At 41.7% G+C, this 21,369-nt stretch overlaps 1 protein-coding gene across 3 annotated transcripts in view; it reads right to left on the reverse strand.

Moving 5' to 3' along the window:
• Positions 1–688: 688 nt before the first annotated feature.
• Positions 689–21,369, reverse strand: part of Rev1 (REV1, polymerase (DNA directed)) — a 61,141-nt gene continuing 40,460 nt past the window's right edge. For all 3 annotated transcript variants that reach the window (XM_005400750.2, XM_005400749.2, XM_005400751.2), the window contains 14 exons: positions 19,448–19,576; positions 16,824–16,978; positions 14,646–14,765; positions 10,401–10,621; positions 9,014–9,186; positions 7,048–7,150; positions 5,511–5,676; positions 5,067–5,272; positions 3,617–3,850; positions 2,917–3,037; positions 2,106–2,320; positions 1,848–2,004; positions 1,470–1,572; positions 689–1,100 (listed from right to left, as the gene is read on the reverse strand). In XM_005400750.2, coding sequence (XP_005400807.1) covers positions 989–1,100; positions 1,470–1,572; positions 1,848–2,004; positions 2,106–2,320; positions 2,917–3,037; positions 3,617–3,850; positions 5,067–5,272; positions 5,511–5,676; positions 7,048–7,150; positions 9,014–9,186; positions 10,401–10,621; positions 14,646–14,765; positions 16,824–16,978; positions 19,448–19,576 — 2,215 coding nt within the window. In that variant the 3' untranslated portion in view covers positions 689–988. The remainder of the gene's footprint in view (positions 1,101–1,469; positions 1,573–1,847; positions 2,005–2,105; positions 2,321–2,916; positions 3,038–3,616; positions 3,851–5,066; positions 5,273–5,510; positions 5,677–7,047; positions 7,151–9,013; positions 9,187–10,400; positions 10,622–14,645; positions 14,766–16,823; positions 16,979–19,447; positions 19,577–21,369) is intronic.

Below are 21,369 nucleotides of genomic sequence, written 5' to 3' on the forward strand. Positions count from 1 at the left end.
TACCAGAAAGCTCTGTTAGGTTTCCATGTTAGTGTAGCTTCTCATCCTCAGCATGGGCTTCGCAGGATGAGGATTATTTTATACATGTCAACAAGAGGGACTTTTTAATTCTCTAAGATAAAAGACAAAAATTCACAGAATTCTATCATGGAGATCCTCATAAAGATACAAGTGGCAACAAACAGGAAACTATTTGGGTTTTGTGTTTGTGAGGTGTTGCAGATACTTAATTCTAGTAATCTGACAACAGCTAGTTGGGACTGTCCTGAGCAAAGTGGGTCAGTGTGAGCACATACTCTTCCCAGTTTAAGAAACCTGACAGATGTTATAACAGTTTAGGTCACTTCTGGGTGTTCTAAGAAGGAAAAAGCCTGAAGTATTCACTAGTATGAATTAAGAACTATGTATTTTTAACCATTTTATAGCACAGAGAAATGTAAGCTTGAAAATCTGTAAGTGTCCCTACATCCAAGTAGTAAACATGCTTCTCATTCGTGCTTGGAGACAAGGATAGGATGGCTTAGACGCTTTACCCTTTCCTGGAACAAGCAGAATCTTCATCTGTGACCACTCAGAAATTTCAGAGCCTGTAGCACTGTGGCCTGCTGAGTTCTCAGCCTTTTAAGTATGACAAGTACTAGGTGCTTCCTAGAGTTGAGTTTTTAAGGATTCACAAAAAAGGAGCCTATACAAAATAGACATACAGTTCTTTATTAAACAACTGTAAACACTTCACTGTAAAAATCCATAAAACTTTATAAACAAACATTTTGTAAATAGAATCTATACTACAGTAAAAGAATTAACACAGTTATTTACATGCAATACCGACAAATTTGGCACTTTTCGAAAACAAATGTACAAAACGCTTGCTTAAAAAGAAATTTAAAATTATAAAAACAGAGAGCATTACTGTCATGCACTTTGCAAATACCTCACAAGCACTTATGGCACAGCTAGCCAAGAGCACCAGGCTCCCTGGCACTATTTATGTAACTTTTAATGTGCTTCCATAAGTTTGTTGTAAAACCACCTGAACGTTGTCAAGAATAAAATCAAATGCCATATTCCAAACCGACTCCACCGACTGCTGCATCAACCTGAAGGTGAGGAGAGAAGAAATAATCAGGAACACTCTCTTTATACTAATTCCTGCTTCAGAATCAGGCATTATCCTCATTACTGCCTACTTGTTTAATTCGTAGAAGTTTTTTCAGGCCAAAAAGTAAAATCCTAGATAGGCCACTTGAAAGGAAAGGTATTTCCTATGATTTTAATCCATATTGGATTTGAAAGTTTTGAACTTTGTACCCTGTTGCCATTTGTGACATTTCTATTACATTCAAAAGAGCATTTTTAAAATTAACCCTGAAGAATAGTTTACCAGGAACTTAAACACCTGTTCCATGTACCCTTAATTAATGTTGACATGGCATTTTCCCCACCTTAAAAGAACGGAATGGATTCACCTTTTCATATATTTTATAACTAGATCCAGCTTTTCCAAATCTTTTTCCTCTATAAGATCAGTACAGTATTTCACAACTTGCAGAATGTCTTCTTCCATTGGATCTAGGGAGGGGAAAAACATCAAATGAGGACCAGCGTATGTTCTTGAAGGAGAAAGGCAGAGATCTGCAGGGATAAAGGACAACTGCCATTTCTATAGCTGTTCCACTGACATAAGAGCAAGCAGAACGGGCTACAGGGAGGAGCTTTTCAAAGAAACTCCTAGAACTTAAAACATGAAGGGAGATGGTTTAAGCATGTTAGAATTAGAAAACTTCAATCTGCACAGTCTGTTCATGCTCTCAAATCATAGGCCACCTGACACTGGCCACGCCAACCTGAGATCGTTGTTATCCATTCTCTGAGCAAGGTCTTCACATCATTAAACTCTATAGCTCCAGCTAGATTGGGTGCTGCAGGTCTAACACAGCTGGGCTGGTCAGGCTGCAAAGTAGACGGGCCTGGCACACCTGAAGTAGAAGCAGAGAGTTCTTCCTATTAAAGAAAACAAAGGACAAAAGTGCTATATTTACACAGTACCAGGCACACTAAGATCTGATAAAGGTGAATTTTAAAAGTATCTTCAAACAAATTACCAGTGGTTTCTCAGCAGCAGGTCCTTCATGTTTCAGAAACCCATCCATTAACTTCTGGGGGCTCCCACAGGCCCCTGGCGGAATTTTTGCAGGACCGTTAAGCTTATTTTTCAGAGGACTCTGAATCCTTTTTTGGGGATTGATGGGAGTTTTTTTCTTGCTTTTCTTATCTTTCACTGCTACTGGCTTCAGCTGAAGTGAAGGATTCTTTGGCACTGAAAGAAGAGGGGTGTGGACCCTCAACAAATGCGTCTGGACAGTCCCATGGGCTTTCTTCCTCCCAAAACCACCTTCCCACTTTGCACTGCTTCCACCCACCCGAGCCCCCAAACCCCTGCTAAGAGTGGGAGCCTTGCACAGCATGGCTGAAAGGGCAGGCTGCACCACTCTGCCTCGACTCTGCAATCACTGAGCTTACCTTGGGGGCCGGTTCCCCAAAAAGGGGGCAGGTAATAAGGATTAAAAGAAAACTGAACAAGTACTCAAAGTAGTGCCTTCTGCACTGTCAGCTCAAGAAATGTTACAGTAAATGTAAGTTTGAATGTGTGAAGCTTTGAAACTTTGAGGCCTGCATCCTTTGGTTCAAGTAACAGTATCAAAGGACAAGTAGCTTGCTAAGTGCTCTAAGGTCACTGAGTCTCTGTTTTAAAGTCTAGAATACAGGTACTATTCCATCGAGGACCACGCCACCCCTCAGCCCCATTGTGCATTTATCATGCTGTGTATTCTCCAGACAGAGCCCTTAACAGGATGGCAGCACAGCAGGGATGCCACCGCTGCTCCTCCAGGACTCGCCACTCCCCCGGCTCACCGGATGCACTGGCGGGCTGCTGGTGAGTGGTGTCCTCTCCCTGCCTCTGTCTTTGATCATATGCTGCTTTCAGCTCCTTCTGCAGCTCAGCAGGAAGGGCTGCAAACACCTCAGGGTCCACCTAGTAGAAAAGGGAAGGTGAAAATCAAACCTGAGTTCACTCTAGATAGCAGCCAGCTTAAATTTCTCACAGATTAGGTGGTTTTCAAATCATACTTTTCTGATCTGTATGAATTCTTCATGGGCCCTTAATATCAAAGCTCAAAGAAACCTCAGGGTGACAGTAAGGAATTAAATGTGATTACCAGTTGACTTTCAAGTAATACCACTCCAAGGGACAATCAGGGAAATGCACGTGAACAGAAGACACAAGAAAAAGCAGCAGGGCCACAGGGTGTTCCTCTGTTCACCTTCCCCACCCGCTGCACTAGGGCTGATGCTGGGGCACGGTGACTGCTGTCTTCTGGGCAGTGTACACACCCACACTGCCCCCACCCCCGTTAGCAAACTCAGCTGCTTCCAAACAAGGCGTATGGTCAGTCTGTGTCCTACAGATGCAGTGGGGTTGAGCCAAGCCGTCCCCTGCCCCTCCCTGAGGGCCGCAGTATGAGCTGTTGGGCTCTGGGCACAGAGGGGGAAAAGGGAAATGTGCTGGAGAGCAAAAATACTTTATGGCAAAAGGTCCCTACATTTAACTTACCTGTGAAAATGCCGGAAGGGCTATGATGTTTATTCCTGTGTCACTATTTGATTCTTGAGGTTCTGGTATCTGCAACAAAACTGTCCCAACTGGCTGTGGCAAAATTCCTGTATTACAGCCATTTACTGGTTCTCTCTTTCTGTCACCACGTGCCTCTCCTTGCTGAATGGCACAGACTTGCTCTATCTGTTCCCGGAGATCAGATGGAAGTGCTTCTAAAACAGACTGATCAAGCTACAAAATAGCAAAAAACGTGAGCTTGAAGTGAGTATGTGCTCTGGGATGAGGTGTATGGGAAGTGACTCTCTTAAGATAATGAACATAAGGTGCAGGCCAGCAGGCTAGAAAAGCTACCATTCCCTGAAAGCAGCACATCTTTGGAAGTGTCCTAGCCTTTTACCATAGAAGCCTGAAGCCATGCACAAGTCTGGAGATTTCAGTGTTCGCTGCTGTCCAGTACCAGGTCAAGTAGGTCCTAAGCACTCGTGGAGGAGCTCTCAGCAGGCACGCACTCATGACAAGAGCCAATGTTAAGTGTCTAGGATAGGGAACAGTGCTGGGTCAGAAACTCACCTCTAAGACGGAAAACTGCAAAAAAATACAAATGCAGTGGTGCCTCGGTTCACAAACTTAGCCGCTACGACTTTGGAAAAGACGGCCATGTTTGTGTTTGTGTGACAGTCATGGTCACGTTTGTGACCGGCGCAGAGTTTGCAAACAAAAGTAGTAAGCTGAAGCGGTCTGTAGAAGTAGATCTGAAGTAGGTCTGAGGTAGATAGCTGAAGCTATCTTTTCTCTGCCTGAATACCAGAATCCCCTGCTGCCCGACAGGCCCTCTGTCTGTGTGCACACCTCGCCCTTCAGAAACATGCACTCACAAACTGGATAGCCAGCCTTGCTGGGAGCACCTATTTCTAGTTGTTACTGGCAACTGGGCTCCACTGCAAGCATTTAAGAATTGCTCCTTTCCCTAGTCTCATAGCCAGAATTTACATCTCTTTCAGCCTCTTTCCAGGGGCAATGGAGGGGATTACAAACCTCCCTGTAGAGCTTAAAGTGCAGTCTTCTCTTCAAGGAATGCCGTTTGCCAACAGGGGCCACATGCATGCTGTAGGTTCCCACCCTTTGAAATGAGTCTTCCAATTTAGTATACAGATCACCACAGCTGCTTTCTTGAGCAGAACAAGTCCACGTGACACTGATGTCACAGGCAGTGGCTGTTCCTAGGGGACTGCCTTCAGATACCCTTTGTGCCTTGCAAGAGCTGCAAATCTTGACAGCAGCTCTTTTGCTAAACCCCGTCACTGCTCACTTAGAATTCAGCAACATCACAGTTTATCCTAATAACTGGCCTTGCTGTCACCATGTGGCTCTTCTTCTGTGCATATGTTGGTGTATAAGCCATTTTTCTACTACAGAAGTTTTATGTTTTTAAGATATAAAAAAATACCTGGGAAGGTGATGGGACCTCTATACTCAAGTTAAGTCTTGACTGCACGGTGACAGAAGAATGCAGACCGTTCCATTTCCGGCAAGAGTCGCCCTTATTACTGTCAGCACTGACAGTGGCTGGCAGATTTGTAGCAAAGGATGGAGAGAAAGTGCAAGTTCTGGGAGCAACAGATGATGCTTCCATGTCCACAGCAGCCAGAAACACTGCAAGCACAGAACATACCGAACAGCCTCTTCAGCTCATCTGAGCAAAGAAAACCTTTAATCCCTGAACAACTTCCCTGTCTACTCCCTGCAAAAACCTTGACTAGATTCACTGTAATCAAAGTGTAAACCTCTTTAAAACACAAAACCATCACACACAGCCATGCCACTCTGAAAATCAACCGGCACCCCCAAGGATGTAAGCAGCACCGAACGAGCCAGGCTGACCACCACCGACCTTCCTTGCTCTCCTCCTCTGTGGGTTTCTTAGCTTTGTGAACTTGGAGGAGATCACGAACAGAGTGTGACCCATCAGGAAAGCGGCCTGACTGAGCCGGTGCACGACTGGAACATGCGGAAGGGTTCGGATTAGTAGGAACCAACTGATTCACTTGAATCCCAACCTAGAACCAGAATAAAGAGTATTTTTCTAGGAAAACTAAAATGAAAATGTGAACCCTATTAAGCAGAATTTTCAGCTAATCCTTTACTATCTTCAAAATCATGTTTTATGAATGGGATATGATGTATTACAAAAGCTACTTCTACGTGAGCTATTAATGCGTTCACGAGGGGGCTGTAATTCCTATGTCTCAATGCTGGGCGTCCTGAACCACGAGTAGTACATGCATGACTCTCATCGGGCAGCTTTTTATTAACTAGTAAAAAGACTGAAAAAAGTGATTAGATCCATTTGGTTCAAGCCATCCGGTGGGACCGCCATACATGTAACCACATTGGTGCTTCAAGTTGGTGGGAATGTGCTCAGCAGTTACTCTTCTTGGTCTTATAAATATCCAGTTTAATGTCACGTATTTTTAGAGAGCCATACACATGGAATACTGCATTCTACTAAGGCTGTACCCTACGTATGCCCAAGGCTGCAGTTTTGTTTTTTTTTTTTGGCATGTAACTCGTGTTATGTTCCATTATTTGTGGCGTCCCAAAAACGGAAACTAGGCATAAATAGATTGAGAGTGGGATTTAAAAAAAAGAAACCAGGTCTGGGGCTGTAGCTCAGGGGGTAACGCACATGCTTGGCATTCGTGAGGCCCTGGGTTCAATTCACAACACGCCCCCTGCTTCTGCAAGTAAGGGACAACCTACTTGCAAGTCTGCCTAGTGCTTTTCAAATAAAAGATGAGCGTGAGCAAGCAGGTACACTGCAGAACACCTCCTGCCACAAAACTAAGCAGTTTTCCAGAGAGACGCTTCCATTACATTGGCATAGTGACTTACCCTTCAATAAAATACACCCAAGCCAAAAACCCCTTAAATCACTTGTGCGTGCACAACTAAGCCTGCAAAGGTTAATCTTTTAAGAGAGAATCTTAAGTTTTGATGCTTTTCCTGCCTTTTGCTCTAAGGCTCTACGTGATCTATAGTTGCCCTCCCTTCTTGATCATCATATTTCAAGTTTCTGATTAAAAAAAAAAAGACCTCAAAGGTACAAGATTTACAGATTCACAGTCCTCACAGTTCCATCTACTAGTGGAGACGAGAATAGAAGGAACACGGTAACCTACAAAAAATTAACCCTTCATTAGTTAAAAGTATATAAAACTTGAGGAAACGCCTACGAAAAATTATTCTAGGCTGAAAAGTTTTCATACCAAATGTGACTCTTCTCAAGACTAAAGAAATAGGAAGTTGGGTTTTTCTGTTTATACATCAAAGGAGCTAGACCCACACATAAAATACCAACATCCCACCAAGACCAGTCTTAGTTCAGCTTGAAACCTTACAGAAAGAATTTTTGAATGTTACACACTTACCCCTCTCATATCCGATATATTTAGTTTCATTGTATGAAACAGGTTTAGTGTAGCCTTTCCAATTATTTTTGCACTATCTGTTGCCTGGTCAAGAGTTACAGTCCTGTAAGCGACAGAATTACTGTTTTAAAGAAACAAAAGCTACATTCTATATATATTCGCTAGTACCTCAGTAGTATGGAAGAGTTACAGAAAAATAGCACATTTTATATTAGACAGGTTTATAAAAATAAGACAGCAGCATCCCTTATAGGAAGCCAGTAATACCAAATGAATTACAATGGCAACAAACAGGATAAAAGTACACAACAGTGGGACTTTAATGTCCAACACTAATGGAGACCTGGTCAGCTAAAAGTAAGTTGAGAAATTTTAGAGAATGACAAATTTTAGTTAATGTGTACAAACATACGTATGTTGCTATGACTGCATGAATGCATGGTGATTACAAGGCTTCAGGTTCCAAGGGAAGTTTTAGGTTACAAGATTATGCTGAGGTACAATTAATACTCATAAGCAAAAGTAAGTTTTCTGTGTTTTGGCTCTTTCATTATGTTAAAGCCACTGACCAATTCTGACATTTGAATATGCTTATTCCATACTGCTTTCTCAAAAAGGTTTTTATAAATGGATCAAAAGTGTGTGGCCCCTAAGACAAGGGAAATGGCAACAGTCTGCTAAGAACCAGACTAGAATAAACGAATCCTGAATCTTTACTCTTGAAGGAGAGCCAGAGGATCTGCCAGAACTGTCAGGTACCGCAGTACCCCAAACCCTCTTTCCCTGGGGCCTTTTTGGCTTCTCTGGCATAAGCCAAGTATCCCACTGGAAACAGAACTACCAATTCAGTAATACATTATTACTACTGGTCTTTCCCCAAAAAGACACAATGAACTGAAGAAGACAACTATATTATTCAGAAAGGACCTAATAACCAGTTTTTTTAAATAGAAATGACCATTAATACTTAAACTACCATTTGAAACGTGTATCACTTACAAAAGTAAATATTGCACTCCAAGAAGTTACAGGCAGAAAAATGTATTTCATAAATTATGTTGTTTAGTTTGTATTTCCTGTTTTCCAAGTGAGCAGATGTATTAAGCAAACAGGAGCTTCTATGTTTGAAAGCAGTCATCGCAGGGTGCAGCAGCATCACTGTTTGACTGTGTGTACAGTTAATAAAACTGATAAACTCACCTACCTAGCTTTCACTGTCTTTAACATGTTGATTTAACAGACACAATACAGCAAAGTGGTAAGATGGCATGCAAATCCAAGTACTTGCGTACTGGTCACATATCATATGCAATTTAACACTCACATCAAAAACTCAGGGTTTTAAAAAAGTGCTGTCTACCTTTTGCCCAAGTACTAATGGGGAAAGTCTCAGTGACTCTTGAGCCACAACTGCCCCCTTGGTCTACAGATCTGCAGTCTTTCCCTTCTTGTCTGTCTGTGCCCTGTTGCTGATAGCCTGGAGATGCCCAATGAAGGGTGAGGAAACCATACAGGCCATGCTATGTGCCTGCAACCCTGAGTGCTGTGGGGTTCAATGTGGTTTGTCCCCCAAGGGTCCATGGTCAGAAGCTCAGTCCTCAGGGAGGTGATGTGAGGGGTGAGGCCTTGTGAGAAGAGCTTGAGTCACTGAGCCCTCAGAAGAAACTGGCTTCATTCTCCCTGGACCCCAGTCAGTTCTGAGAGAGGGCTATTACCAAAGACCAGTTCTGCGCCTTCTCTAGCCTCTCACCTTGGGACCTGTCCTGACATGCGCGGCCCTGTGACTGACACCTGCTGAGCGAAGGACAGAGGGAGGACTCACAAGAGCCAAGCCAATGACAGTGTCGGGCCCCTGGACCTTCAACTCCCGAGCTAACCTGTTCTTTACAGAGCCCCAGCCTGGAGTACTTTGTTACAACAGAGGAAAATGAACAAAAACCATGAACCTAAGACAAGATAAACTTACCGGGCAACATTATCACAAATGCCATGGCCTCCAAATTTTGCAGTCTCTACAGGGGCCCCTGGCTTTCGTACCATGATTTTGAGAGTCAAACGTTTACCCTTCATGCCAGCAGCCTCGAGGCGTCTTTGGATTTCTTCTGAGAGGTTTAGAAGGAAAGCTTCTGCCTCTTTTGCCTATGAGACAAACATGGAAAAACTTCCATTAATACCTCAAATACCTACCAGTTCTCACTATCTGCACATTTAGTAGCCAGCATGTCTTTTACTTCTTATCCTGAGCATCTATTAAAAATATGCTGTCTGCGTTGAACTACATGTTAAATAAAAATATCCACCTTCCACAAAAGTGAAAGCAATGAGAACAAAAAGGCCTTTTTCCTTTCTTGCTGTTCCTATACCATCAATGACCTGCCGAAATTCTTTTGGATTTTTGATCTTATTAAGAAATTAAATTTTACTAAAAATGTTTGCTTTCTCCTATTCCTATGTCCAAGCATCCTTTCCATCCTTAGAGAAACAAGAGCTGATGAGTTTTAAAGAGCAGGCACTCATCAAATTTCAAATCCTTATTCAGATGTTTACTGATCCAAATCCAAACATATTCTGAAGGAAAATAAAAACAGGCAATCATCAGAGGTACTACTATCGAGGTGCATGAAACCTACTTGTAACTACAGCTTAAATCTTTCAATACTAAAAACATTTCTAGGCTGGGCCTGGTGGTGCATCCCTATAATGGAAGCAACTCAGAAGGCTGAGGCAGGAAGATGGCAAATTTAAGATCAGCCTGGGAAACCTAATAAGACCCTGTCTCAAGAAAAGAAAAAAAGGACCAGAGCTGTAGTTCAGTGGTCCAGGGCTTACCTACACATACACTCTACCCCCAACTTAATCCTCAGTATGGAAGAAGGAGGTGGCAGGGGGAGAAGAGACTACCTTGGTTTTTTTTATTCTAACTTGGAAATTAGAGTAATTATGATCATCCATCTCTCCCCCAAAGCACAATCTTTTACTAGATTTCCCTATGGTCTAGGTTTCATCTATCTTATCTGGAGCACTTCCTTCCCATGTATTTCCTTAAATTTTATAGTTTTGTGGTAGTACTGGGTATTGAACCCAGGGCTGTTCCACTGAGCTATACCCCAACCCTACTCTCACCCCCTTTGATTTTGAGATAGGGTCTCTAATTACCCAGGTTGGCCTCAAAGTTGCAATCCTCCCGCTGCAGCCTCCCAGACTGCTGGGATTACAGGTATGTGCCATATGCTTGGCTTCAAATGATCTTTTTAAAGCTCTGGGAATACCAACAGTTCTAAGATTCAATTTCAAGTAGCAACAGTTTTATAGACTAGGCAGAGAGAAAAAGAACACAGGGTAAAATCTGTTACCTGGGTAAACCTAATCCCATAGTTGATCTCAGCTGAAATTGATTTCCTTTCCTTTTCAGTTCGAACCGGTCTGTCATCCAAACCACGGCAGAACCTGTACAGTGTCTGACCTATTTTGGGACCAAATTCTTTTTGGAGTTTTCCCATGGTCATGTGCTGCAAATCTCCACAAGTTTTAATTCCCAAAGATGTCAACTTAGATTCCATTGACCGTCCAATGCCTAGGAAAAGAAATAGTTCTTTAATTATGCAGGATAATAAGCTATTAATAATTTAGCAATAAATACCTACCATTTACATACAAAACTAAAGTTTTATCAAAATGATGTAATATTTACTTAAAGACAGGGTCTCTCTTTGTAATTCAGGCTGGTCTAGAACTCACTATGTGGCATAAGCCGGCTTCGAACTCACAGCAATCCTCCTGCCTCAGACTCCCAAGTGCTGGGATTACAGGCGAGCGCCACCACTCCCAGTCAGTGACTTTTATTTATTAATGATTGCTATCATCCAGAAAATCAACTAAACAACAGACTTGTGTTTAAACAAGTCTATGGTGTAACTGACTCACAGACATACAGAAGTACCAGATGTATAGAATGTCAAGGACTCTATGATTCTCTTTTTGTTTGTTTTGAGACAGGGTCTCGCTGTGGATTTAAGCTATCCTTGAGTTCACCATGTAGCCCAGGCTGGCCCTGAACTGGTAATCCTCCTGCTTTAGCCTCCCAAGTGCTGGGACTATAGGTGTGCACCACCATGCCCTGCTGGGACTCTATGATTCTGATGATTACCAAATTTCACGTTGGCTTGAGCCACATTTTCTTAGAATAAGAAATAAAATTTACAAACTAGGCCCAAACTGAAAACGTAACTTAAAACCACAGTGAACAACAAAGTGGCAGCAAGAGGGAGACAGGCCTATTTCTTTTATGAAAACGACGACTCACTCAAAAGGTGCCATTAACGTGCCTACAGCTCTGTAGCAATGCAGCTGTCCCTACATCCTCCTGGGTCCTGAGAGGGCTTCAGTGGCAGTGACAACAGTCCAGGTTCTGCAGGAGAACCTGTGGAAGCAGCACTGTATACACCTTTACTAACCTTTTAGGTTATTAACTTTACAAAAGATCTATGACATGGAGAGGAGCCAGACAAGTTCAAACCAAGATGACTTACTTATTGCTTATAGAAGTTGGATGAAAGGTTTAGAGTGCTGGCTCCCATCTATGCCATTTTAAAGTGCAAGTCAGGACGAGGAGCATGGAAGAATCCCAGAGGCTGGACTGACCATGAAACCTATGTGCACCACTCCCAAGATGGCCCAGCCTGAGGGACTGGACGAGTCACCACGAGGCTGCGCACAGGCAGACAGACACTTTGCAAGGGTCTGTGTGCTCAAACACAGACCCTTTACTTTTCCCCTCTCACTGTTCTTTGCCCTCACTCCCACAAACGACCATGATACTCCCTTATAGATCTGGGGAGCCGATCTGTTCTCTAGGATCATAACCTCGGAGTAACCATGTGTACAATGCTGGGGTGGAAACCCCGTTTTGAGAGAATCTTGTAAGAGAATTATAATTCACCGATAGGTACAAAAACAAAGGCTACTATTTTAAACATCATCAAATTAACCATAATTTGCCTAATGTAACTGAATTTTTCATTCTTTGAGTCAGGGTCCTCCTAAATAGCCCAGGCTGGGCTTGAACTTGTAATATTTTTGCCCTTAGTCTCCCCAATGCTAGGATTACAGGTGTGCACTATCATACGAGGCTAAGCAGTAAGTGTCAATGTAACATATGTAACATATAATCATTCTTACATTAATGTAACACAAAATCATTCTTAGTTTCCCTAAGATAGAAACTCACTGTTGTGTTTTTCCTACTTATGTAGCTATTCTAATTGTTTATTTAGCACATTATGTGCTTAAAAACATTTATGGGCACACGGTGACTGAAGAGAGGATGTGGGTGAAGGAAGTGATTAGTGAACTTCTTTTGGTTATTGTTTCAGAGAACAAGGTTCCAGAAGATACAGTAAGTACTATTATATCCTCATCAAATACCTTTGGCAAAAATAAATAGGATTCTTTATTATGAGTCTCAGAAGATGTATTGCATTGGGCCTTGCACCACAGAAGGTTCCCACATGTACATGAAACCGCCCCCAGGGTCTCACTATGCAGTTTGAGCTGGCCTTGAACCAGCAGCTATCCTTCTGTCTTACACTCCTAAGGGTTGGGATACACGCATGCACCTCACCTGGCCTATGAAACCCCTTTTTAAATGAGCGGTTTATATTCTGTAGGACATACTTTGGGAGAAGATAAGACTACAATATCGTCTTCAGGACAGGGGTAACACTGGAGAAGGCTGACGTTTCCATACCTGAAATATCCTGAATCAGCCAGATTAAGAATTGGGGAATTTTATAGAAGTCAATAGTGTCAACACATGAACCACTCTGAGCGGTGTATGACTGGACCTAAAAAACAGAAGCAGTAGCCAGTCTTGCTGCCCTTTGTTTTTGGACATCACTTAAATTCAAGGCTATGCCTCGGTGTTTAGACAGGACACATGACCTCACACTAGCCCTTTAAGAAACGAAGTTTTTCCAGCCAGGAAGCAAATGGAGGTGAATGGTAGCATTACTAAGTCAAGCAGTTAAAAATTCTTTCTGCTTTTAAGAACTTACAGTTTAATTGGAAGTATGTTGTTTTAGATTAAAATGTGTCTTCCTAAAACTCATGCTGAAGTCCTAGCTCCTAATATGGCCCTGCGTGACTCTCCTTGGGCAGTGTTTAAAGAGGAAATTCAGGGAAGGTCATGTGCATTAGCCTTCACCCAGCATGAGCGGTGCCCTTCTCCAAAGCGCAGGGCCCCATCTTCACAGGGGGCAGCGTGTGAAGACAGAGAGAAAAGCAGCCTCAGGTCAAGGAGAAAGGCCTTGATGAGGCCCAACCTAGTGGTGCCTTGCTCCGCCTTCCAGCTGCCAGAGCAGAGTCCACGCATTTCTGTTGTTTAAGCTGCTTGGTTACAGCAGCCCTAGCAAACTAAGAATTAGCCAGTAAAGTCATCTTAAAATGACATGTGGCTAAACAATGGTTCCAATCTAAAAGTGTAAGATTTGTTATTCAAACTGTTTAAATCCTGCTGTCCAAGAATTTGCTAGTTTGATTTCGTAAGGCTATTGTTCAAGTTAAACCCTAAACTGCATAGAAATATCATTATTTCGTATTTTCCATGTGAATATACTATTCTGTGTTAGTATTGCCATTCAGTGGCATTTGGGTCACGTAACATTTTATGACCTATTACAGGAATTTCTATTGTTTAGATACACCTTTATTATAGTTAAAATATGCATCTAAAATACTCCTAAATGTACTTCTAGCAAATTTTAAAACTTTGATTCTGAATGTGCACAGGGGGTGCAAGTATGGCTTGGTGGTAAAGCCCTTGCCTAGCAACATGCAGGCAACCCTAAGTTCAATCCTCAGCACTGTGAGTAAAACAAAACAAAAAAAATGTACATGGCAACTTTGCATAACTGACACAGCCTGCTTTACAGCAAATAGACAATTATACACAAAAGCATAAAATAACTAAAATCCTGCCCTTGGTCCTGAGAACGGTATTACATAGAAGCTTTCTTCAACATCTAGAGTCAAAAAACCACAGTATTTCATTGGTAGGTTTTATTTTTCCTAATACAGTTCGTACATTTTCTACTTTTTAAATTGTTTACTAAACTCAGAAAACTCTCATGAGATCCGCAGCATGACTTTATTTTCTAGTGGGGCTTTTCCTCATGTCTCTTCCAGCATAATCTGTTTCCTTTTTCACCAGTGCTGGAGACAAAAGCTAGGGCCTCACACATGCTAGTCATTTGCTCTGCACTAGCAGTGTGATTTCACAAACAGGAGAGCCAGCCAATGCCTGAAACTTTATCTGTGGCCTAGAGGTACCATACTTAAGCTATGGTTTATTTAAAGGACCAAAAGTCAGTTTCATCATAGTCCATTTAATATTACTTCTTACAGTCCTTGGCCTTGCTACTTAAGAAATAAAAGTAAAATCCATTTGCCACAAAACTAAGATACCAATGCAGATCCTAATAATCAATTGAGAGGATAATCATTATAGAATTTGATTTTGTTTTCCAGGACATTTAATATCTTTTCTAAAAGACTCAGATTAAGAAACCACTTTGTGCCAGATAAAAGTTTAATGTACTTACCTGGTAGATTAACAACTAGCTGACCTCGAATAAAATCATCTACTTCTTCTGGTTTTAGGTGGTACTGCCCATCTGGTTTTGCTTTTCTAGTTGCCATTCTAGCCAGGAGAATATTAGATCCTATGAAATTGAAGAAAAAAATGTTTATAATCCACAATTAGCTTTTAACTTTTTAACAAAGACATCTATCTATAGACAGGTATGTTTCATATCAAATTTTTTACACTAAAAATAAATACACAGTCTTGATCATTTCAAACAAGACACCTGGCAGAGTTTGGTTAGTTAATCCAGATTGCAGCCAACACGGTTGCTAAACAAAGGTTTTGTTCTAATCCAAGGGCCATCTCAACATGTACTTGGGAAGTCACACAGAGAAAGCAGCCTGACTGTAGGAGTGAAAGATCAAAATGTCACTATTTTTTCCCACTATGGGATCTAGGCTGCCTAGGGAAATGAGGCTATAGGACAGGGGAAACACAGCCCAAATGGAAACAAGAACATGTGTGATGACCCTGAGAGCAGGTGAGACTTCAAAACACAATTAAAGGCAACAGAGGCCCGAGGTGTGGGTAGGAGCCCAGCCACAAAAGCAGCAGAGGCGAGGCTACTGGGAAGAGCCAGGCAGGTGGGGTGGCATGTGGTGGGGTGTATACAGGACTGCCACTCTGCACAGGGACCTTCTCTGTGAATCTCCTCTCCCACACACCACGGAAGAGCCCTATCAGGGAGATGGGGAAGACTTAAGAACAGCTATGTATTTTCCTATGGCAATACACACGTGGGAGGAGAGAAAGTTACACCAAAATGACGAAGGTGCTAAGTTTTAGGGAAGGAACGAGTATGCAAGCATCACATGGGATTTTAGCTTTAATTATATGCTTCAATTTAAAGACTGTACTTATACTATCACTTAGATTAAAAGTAAGTACAATTAAAAACAAACAATAACCAAACTGTCTGGCACTGGAACAAAGAAGGCAAGTCCTAAAGGAAATGTGGAAAGGACCCATAAACCCAAAGCAGAGAGTAACAACAGACCAACCAGGACCTGCAGGGACAATGCCAAAGTCCTAATTACACTGTTTCTACTGCCAGAATCTTGTGATGTTCCGGCACCTTAAAATCTTGCTGGCTGAGGAGACTGGCTGCCAAGTAGAATCTTGCATCCTATATGCAGGCCAGCCTTTCCTAACTACCTCCTCCCTTCAGTCACCCTGAGTCCAGGTACTGAGAAGCACATCAGGGACCGACAGCCTTCCAGGGTTATTCAAAGCAGCCAAACCCAACCTGCTTTCTCTGACTGTCTTGCCTTTCCCAAAAGAACCCCGGGCACTGGCCTCAGCCTCTGTCAGGACCTTCTTGTCATCGTGGGAGGACCCCCAAAGCCCTGCAGCATGGTGCATCCCTCCTCTCAGGAAAGGAAGTGACCAATTCTCCTTTAGCCTCATGAAATGTGGTCGGTCACCTGTGTTAAGGCCCATGTGTACAAAGGCACAGGGAACTGCAGAGGAAGAAGGGTTTCTAAATGGAGGAATCCTTGCTCAGAGTGACAATGGCAAGCCAAAAGAATGTTACCTCCACCTCCTAAGCCTATGGCAAGAAAAGGACTAGCTGGGAAGTAGGCAGGCACTGAGTAGGCCGAGAGAAAGGAGGCAGAGGGAAGCTTAGGAGGGCATGGCTGGAAGTCAACAGAAGGAGGTAAGGCGGTGGAAGTAGCTGAGGAAACACAGTGGGCTCTGCGGTGGAATGGAGAGAGGCTGCAGGCCGGTGACCTTGGCACCGAGGCAGGAACGGCTGCCTGTTCCCAGAACTGAAGGACAGAGAGCAACGGGCTCATACACTTCACTCCAAACCCCACATTGCTGTGCTGCTTTTAAGACACCTTCTGTTCACTTTTGAAAATAAAAACTGTTTACAAATCTAACCCAGCTTCCTCCAATTTTGAGGAATAAGTAAGAAATATTCTAATGTGTTCAACTGCATTTTGATCATCAACCATTTATTTCAATTTTCAACACTTTTATCTTATGTACTGCAGAGGTACAAGCAGGGGAAGACCCAACTATGCAACGTGCAGAGCATATGTGTAAATGACTCTTTACACCAGTGACTTTCAAGGGTCCTAACCCAACTACTTTGAGTAATGAATAGTACAAATTAAGCCAGATTACTAACCAATTCCAACAGAGGCAGCACATTTAGTCTTGTCTTTGATTTCCACACGAACAGCATTTGCAAATTCATCAGGAGTGAGTTTTGTCTCTGCGAGGATCTCGGTGATGTCTACCAGTGCTTCATCGCAACTGACGGCTTCGATGCTGTGAGTGTAGCTGCCAACACAAAGCAAAGGCAATGAATCACAGCCGCAGCTGCCATCTGGTAGGCACAAATGTTGCAAAGTAACGTCTTCTTATGCTATCTTTCCTTAACATTTCTTCACAAGGCTCAATACTAAAGAAAGCAAGCATTTAGATGAACTGGCCAAAGGGCCACTGTTTAGCCCCCTAACTTTTGACTGCAAAGTTAATTTATGTGTTCTCTTTCTCATATTAACTATTAAAAACACAGAAGAAATTATCATTCTAATTTGTCTATACTGAGAATATACTTTTGTAAACCTCTGAACAGTTGCAAAGTGGTGGATGAATTTCAACTGTCAAAATATTTAATCTAAGAAAATTTCAACACTATTTATAAGAAAACTTAAAAAACAGAAAAATTATACAAATCAGTCCAATAAATAAATTGCCGCTCTTCTAAAACAAAAAACCACACACTTAACTACTATTCACAGGAGACCTGGGATGCAGGGGTGCTGCAGCACAGAGTGGCTGATCACCCTGAGCGCAGGTCTAGCAGACTCCTTTCTACACGCCACCACACGCAAGTCCCTTTCTTTGTTTTATCGTGCTCCATGATTTACCCACATTAAGAACGTGTTTTAATTAGCTAGAGAAGAGAGGCAAAGGAAGGCAGGAGTTGAAATGTGGTTCCAATGCTAATTAAACACAAAAACTGTGAAACCACAAAACAACTGCATCAGAAATGGGAAGCAAACAGAGGCCTCACGACTAAGAATGTGTCCTCAATAATCCACCTGGTAATGCGCATTAGAAGGGCCAGCATCATCCCCCACCTAATCCTTACTGTAAAACGTAGATCAAAATCTACTTTTACGGTTACAAAGTACACCAAGATCTCTATTCATTCAAGAAACGAGTAGGTACTGTTTAGGATAAAATAAAAAGAACAATTAAGAACAGAAAAGTATACCTGACAAAAGCAGTGGAAGATGTCCTAAGGCAGACAGAATCTGTACCTGAGATAGGGTTTCCTAAGGTATTGGAATATGGTGTGATTTTTTTTCCCCGAGAATGGAAACATGCCACTAAAAATGTCTTCCCACACTAAAATTACATCAGGACTAGTGTGAATCACATTCTCCCTCAACTCTTGCTGGCCTGAAGTCTGTTCTAGCACTTCACACCACTGCTCAGCTCAGTGCCCATTCCCAGCCCTCATCTGGGTGCCACGGCTAACCTCAGCTTCGGACCAGGGTTAAAGCCCTTGCCACTTGGTGACACCACCATTCCTAAATTTGGGCTCTCAACAACTGCAGGGCTTTTACTGGCTTGCTGGGCAGCACTGAACTCTACCTATGGATGCCAGACAATAATGTCTCTCTACATTTTCGCCCCTACTACTGGAGGTTCCCAAGAGGGCAGGGATCTGGTATTATTCATCTTAGTAAGACCAGTAGCCCTAGCAGCCAGCCATCCTTACTACTCCTGGATATTGCCTATGTTCAAAGTAAAGTGTGTAGAAAGAGACAGAGGTAAAGACGACAAAAGGCAAAGAAGTCTGTCTCCTGGAACATCAACACAGCCCAGGTACAGACAACTGCTGGCCCAACATCCAGATACCTCTTTTGATAAATGAAGTTTTATGGGAGCTCAGCCTACTATATCATTATTTCTATCATTTATGCTTGTTTTCAACTTACAAAGAGTTGAGTAGTTGGGACAGAGACCTTATCTGACCCTTTACAGAGAAACTACTATAGCACATGCACAGGATATAACAGACATTTTAAACTTCTGGATTAATATTAACTATACCTATACTGTAAATATTTTAAAAATTAGTCTCTTTTTCTCAAACCTATTAAATATTCTGAAAGTATTACTGACGACTTACCTAATGATTTTAAGATAACGACTTAAAGGCGTCTCTACTTGCTATCAACCCAATAACTTAATTCTGTGTAATGTGATTGGTGGTGGGGGGGTCACCTCACTATGTTGGCCAATTTGGTCTTCAACTTGTGGTCTCAAGCGATCTTCCTCTTCTCAGTCTTTCAAGTAGCTGGCACTACAGGTACCTGCCACGGTGCCTACCTCCATCAGTTAAAATTTTAAAACAAAATGATCACTCAAATGTCATAAGAGACTAATCAGGTTAAAAAAAAAACAAAAACCCAACTTTTGTCTATGTGATTCCATGGGGGAAAAACATAGGACCATAAACTAGAAGTTATACAGGCAGAGAATCAGACTTTACATCACCACCTGGGAGCACCTGAACAACTTCCGAAATGTACAAATGTCTCTAGATCCGGATCTCACTGCCTGAAATTGCCCAAAGAAAGAATGCTGTCAAGCCGGGATGCCGAAGAAAGGGCTCTTGAGAAACAAGTCTAGCAAAGGTCACTGTGACACTGCTAAGGAAAATTGTATTATCTTCAATATTAGATAAAAGAAATGGGGTAAGAGATATGAAAATGTTATCATACACTGTACCTTGCCAATGTTTCATACATTGTACGTGCAACTTCCTTATATGCATGAAAATCATATGGAATAGCTTGAAGATTAGGACACAGCTGTTTAGCATGTCCAAAAAACATTCCATTCTTAATACCAACTTGTCTAGAGAGAAAACAAGACACAACGGAAGTTATACTAAGGAAGTCTTAAACTGAAAACCAAATATCAAATATGTTGGTATTTCCCCATGCCACTAATACACAGTTCCCTTTCTCATTAGGGGTTAACAATAAGCATTAAGAAAACTTACAAGTTTGTTTCCCCCCCGAGGAAAATCACACAATCGCCTGACTTGTGTAAATGACATTTCTTGTCTGTATCTGAACACTTTTCCTGAAATTCACCTTGGTCCCTTTGCAGAGATGCCAGCATGCCATATGCTGGTGAGATCACAACCACCACAGAGCAGGAGTGTGCTGTCAAAAAGGTTTTCTTCCCCTAATACGTGGCTCAGTTTGGCTAGGGTTCATCCCCCAAAGACAAAGAATATAAACGCAAGAACTACACAAAACAGTGCTAAGTGACAAACAGACAAAATGTACTCATTCTATTACCACCCAATTCCCAATTGACCAATTCCACGCTCCTGAAGTGGCTCCACAGTGGTTGAGATGCCAACAGCATTGTATATGGTAGGACATCACTCTGGGCAGGAGCCAGGGTTCCAGAACTTTGAGGGACCTAATTGAAAATGGTAAATTTTAAATCTACTGTGTGTCTCAATGCCCCACATTACCTTTGATATTTGGAGCATTCAGCACAAAACTATAATTATGAAATTATACATAATTAGTAGTAAAATTCCATTTTATCACTCTGTAAAGAATCAAGAAAAAAATTACAGTAAAAACACAAGCAAAGTAATAAAGCAATGTTTCACCAGATTATAGGATATTACTGCATAATTTGATCACAGTTATTCTATACATTCATTCAATAAATATTCACTGTTTAGTAAAGAGGGGTCACTGACTTTAGAAACACGGATATAAATCCTCACAGGTCTCTGAACAGCCCCTCAACATTGAGAGCACCACTGACACCCAAAAAGGAAGACTCGTTCAAGCCACTCAGAAGTAAAGGCAAAAATAAAATGCATTTATATATACACATGAAGAATAAACGATCTCATCACCAAGTCCCTAGTACGTAATTATGATCTAGTAAGGGAAAAAGTGATAGCTAAGAAAGCAAGGACTGACAGTATAATAAAACAATTCTTCCATTTATCCAACAAATACTCAGTGTCTCTGTATTCTGTAAGGTGCTGGGTCATTGTGCTTCGCATGGTAACCCTGTACTTATGCAGCAAATCAATAGCTCTTGTTTGTCAATGCAAGAGAGTGTGTAAAGGACAGTGTAGGTGTGTATGTAAGAAACACAAAGCTTGAAGTTGTCAGAAATGCCAAGCAGAAAAAAAGTCTGTCATTAAAAAGGCTAAACTTCAAGTAATAATAATGTAAGATTTATAGATTCAACATATAAAATCTAAACTTACAAATTAAAGGTAATTATTCACTTTTAAAAGGAATTTGCTACGTATTATGTTCTTATATTTACAATAATTTCATTTTCAAAATTTCCATTTATACAAAAATTTTCAACAGCATAGTACTTGGAAAAATACAGTGTACCTACTTAGATATTGACCCATGTTTCCTGGAAAAAAAAGTTTAAGACCACTAGACACTACAAAGGAGCAGCAAACAAGTAAGATAAAGGTTTCCCCTAACAAAGGGAAGCCACACTAAATTTATGTTTGAGAAATTAAGATTTCACAGAAAATAAATGAATAAAGATAATCCCATACAAAAAGGTTTAAAGCGGCCCTCCAACACAACAGTTAACACGTTCCTGCCGGTATGAACCACTGTCTCACTGGGCGGCTTGTACCA

Source organism: Chinchilla lanigera, unplaced genomic scaffold (assembly GCF_000276665.1).
Source record: "Chinchilla lanigera isolate Chin_1 unplaced genomic scaffold, ChiLan1.0 scaffold00069, whole genome shotgun sequence".
NCBI lineage: Eukaryota > Metazoa > Chordata > Mammalia > Rodentia > Chinchillidae > Chinchilla > Chinchilla lanigera.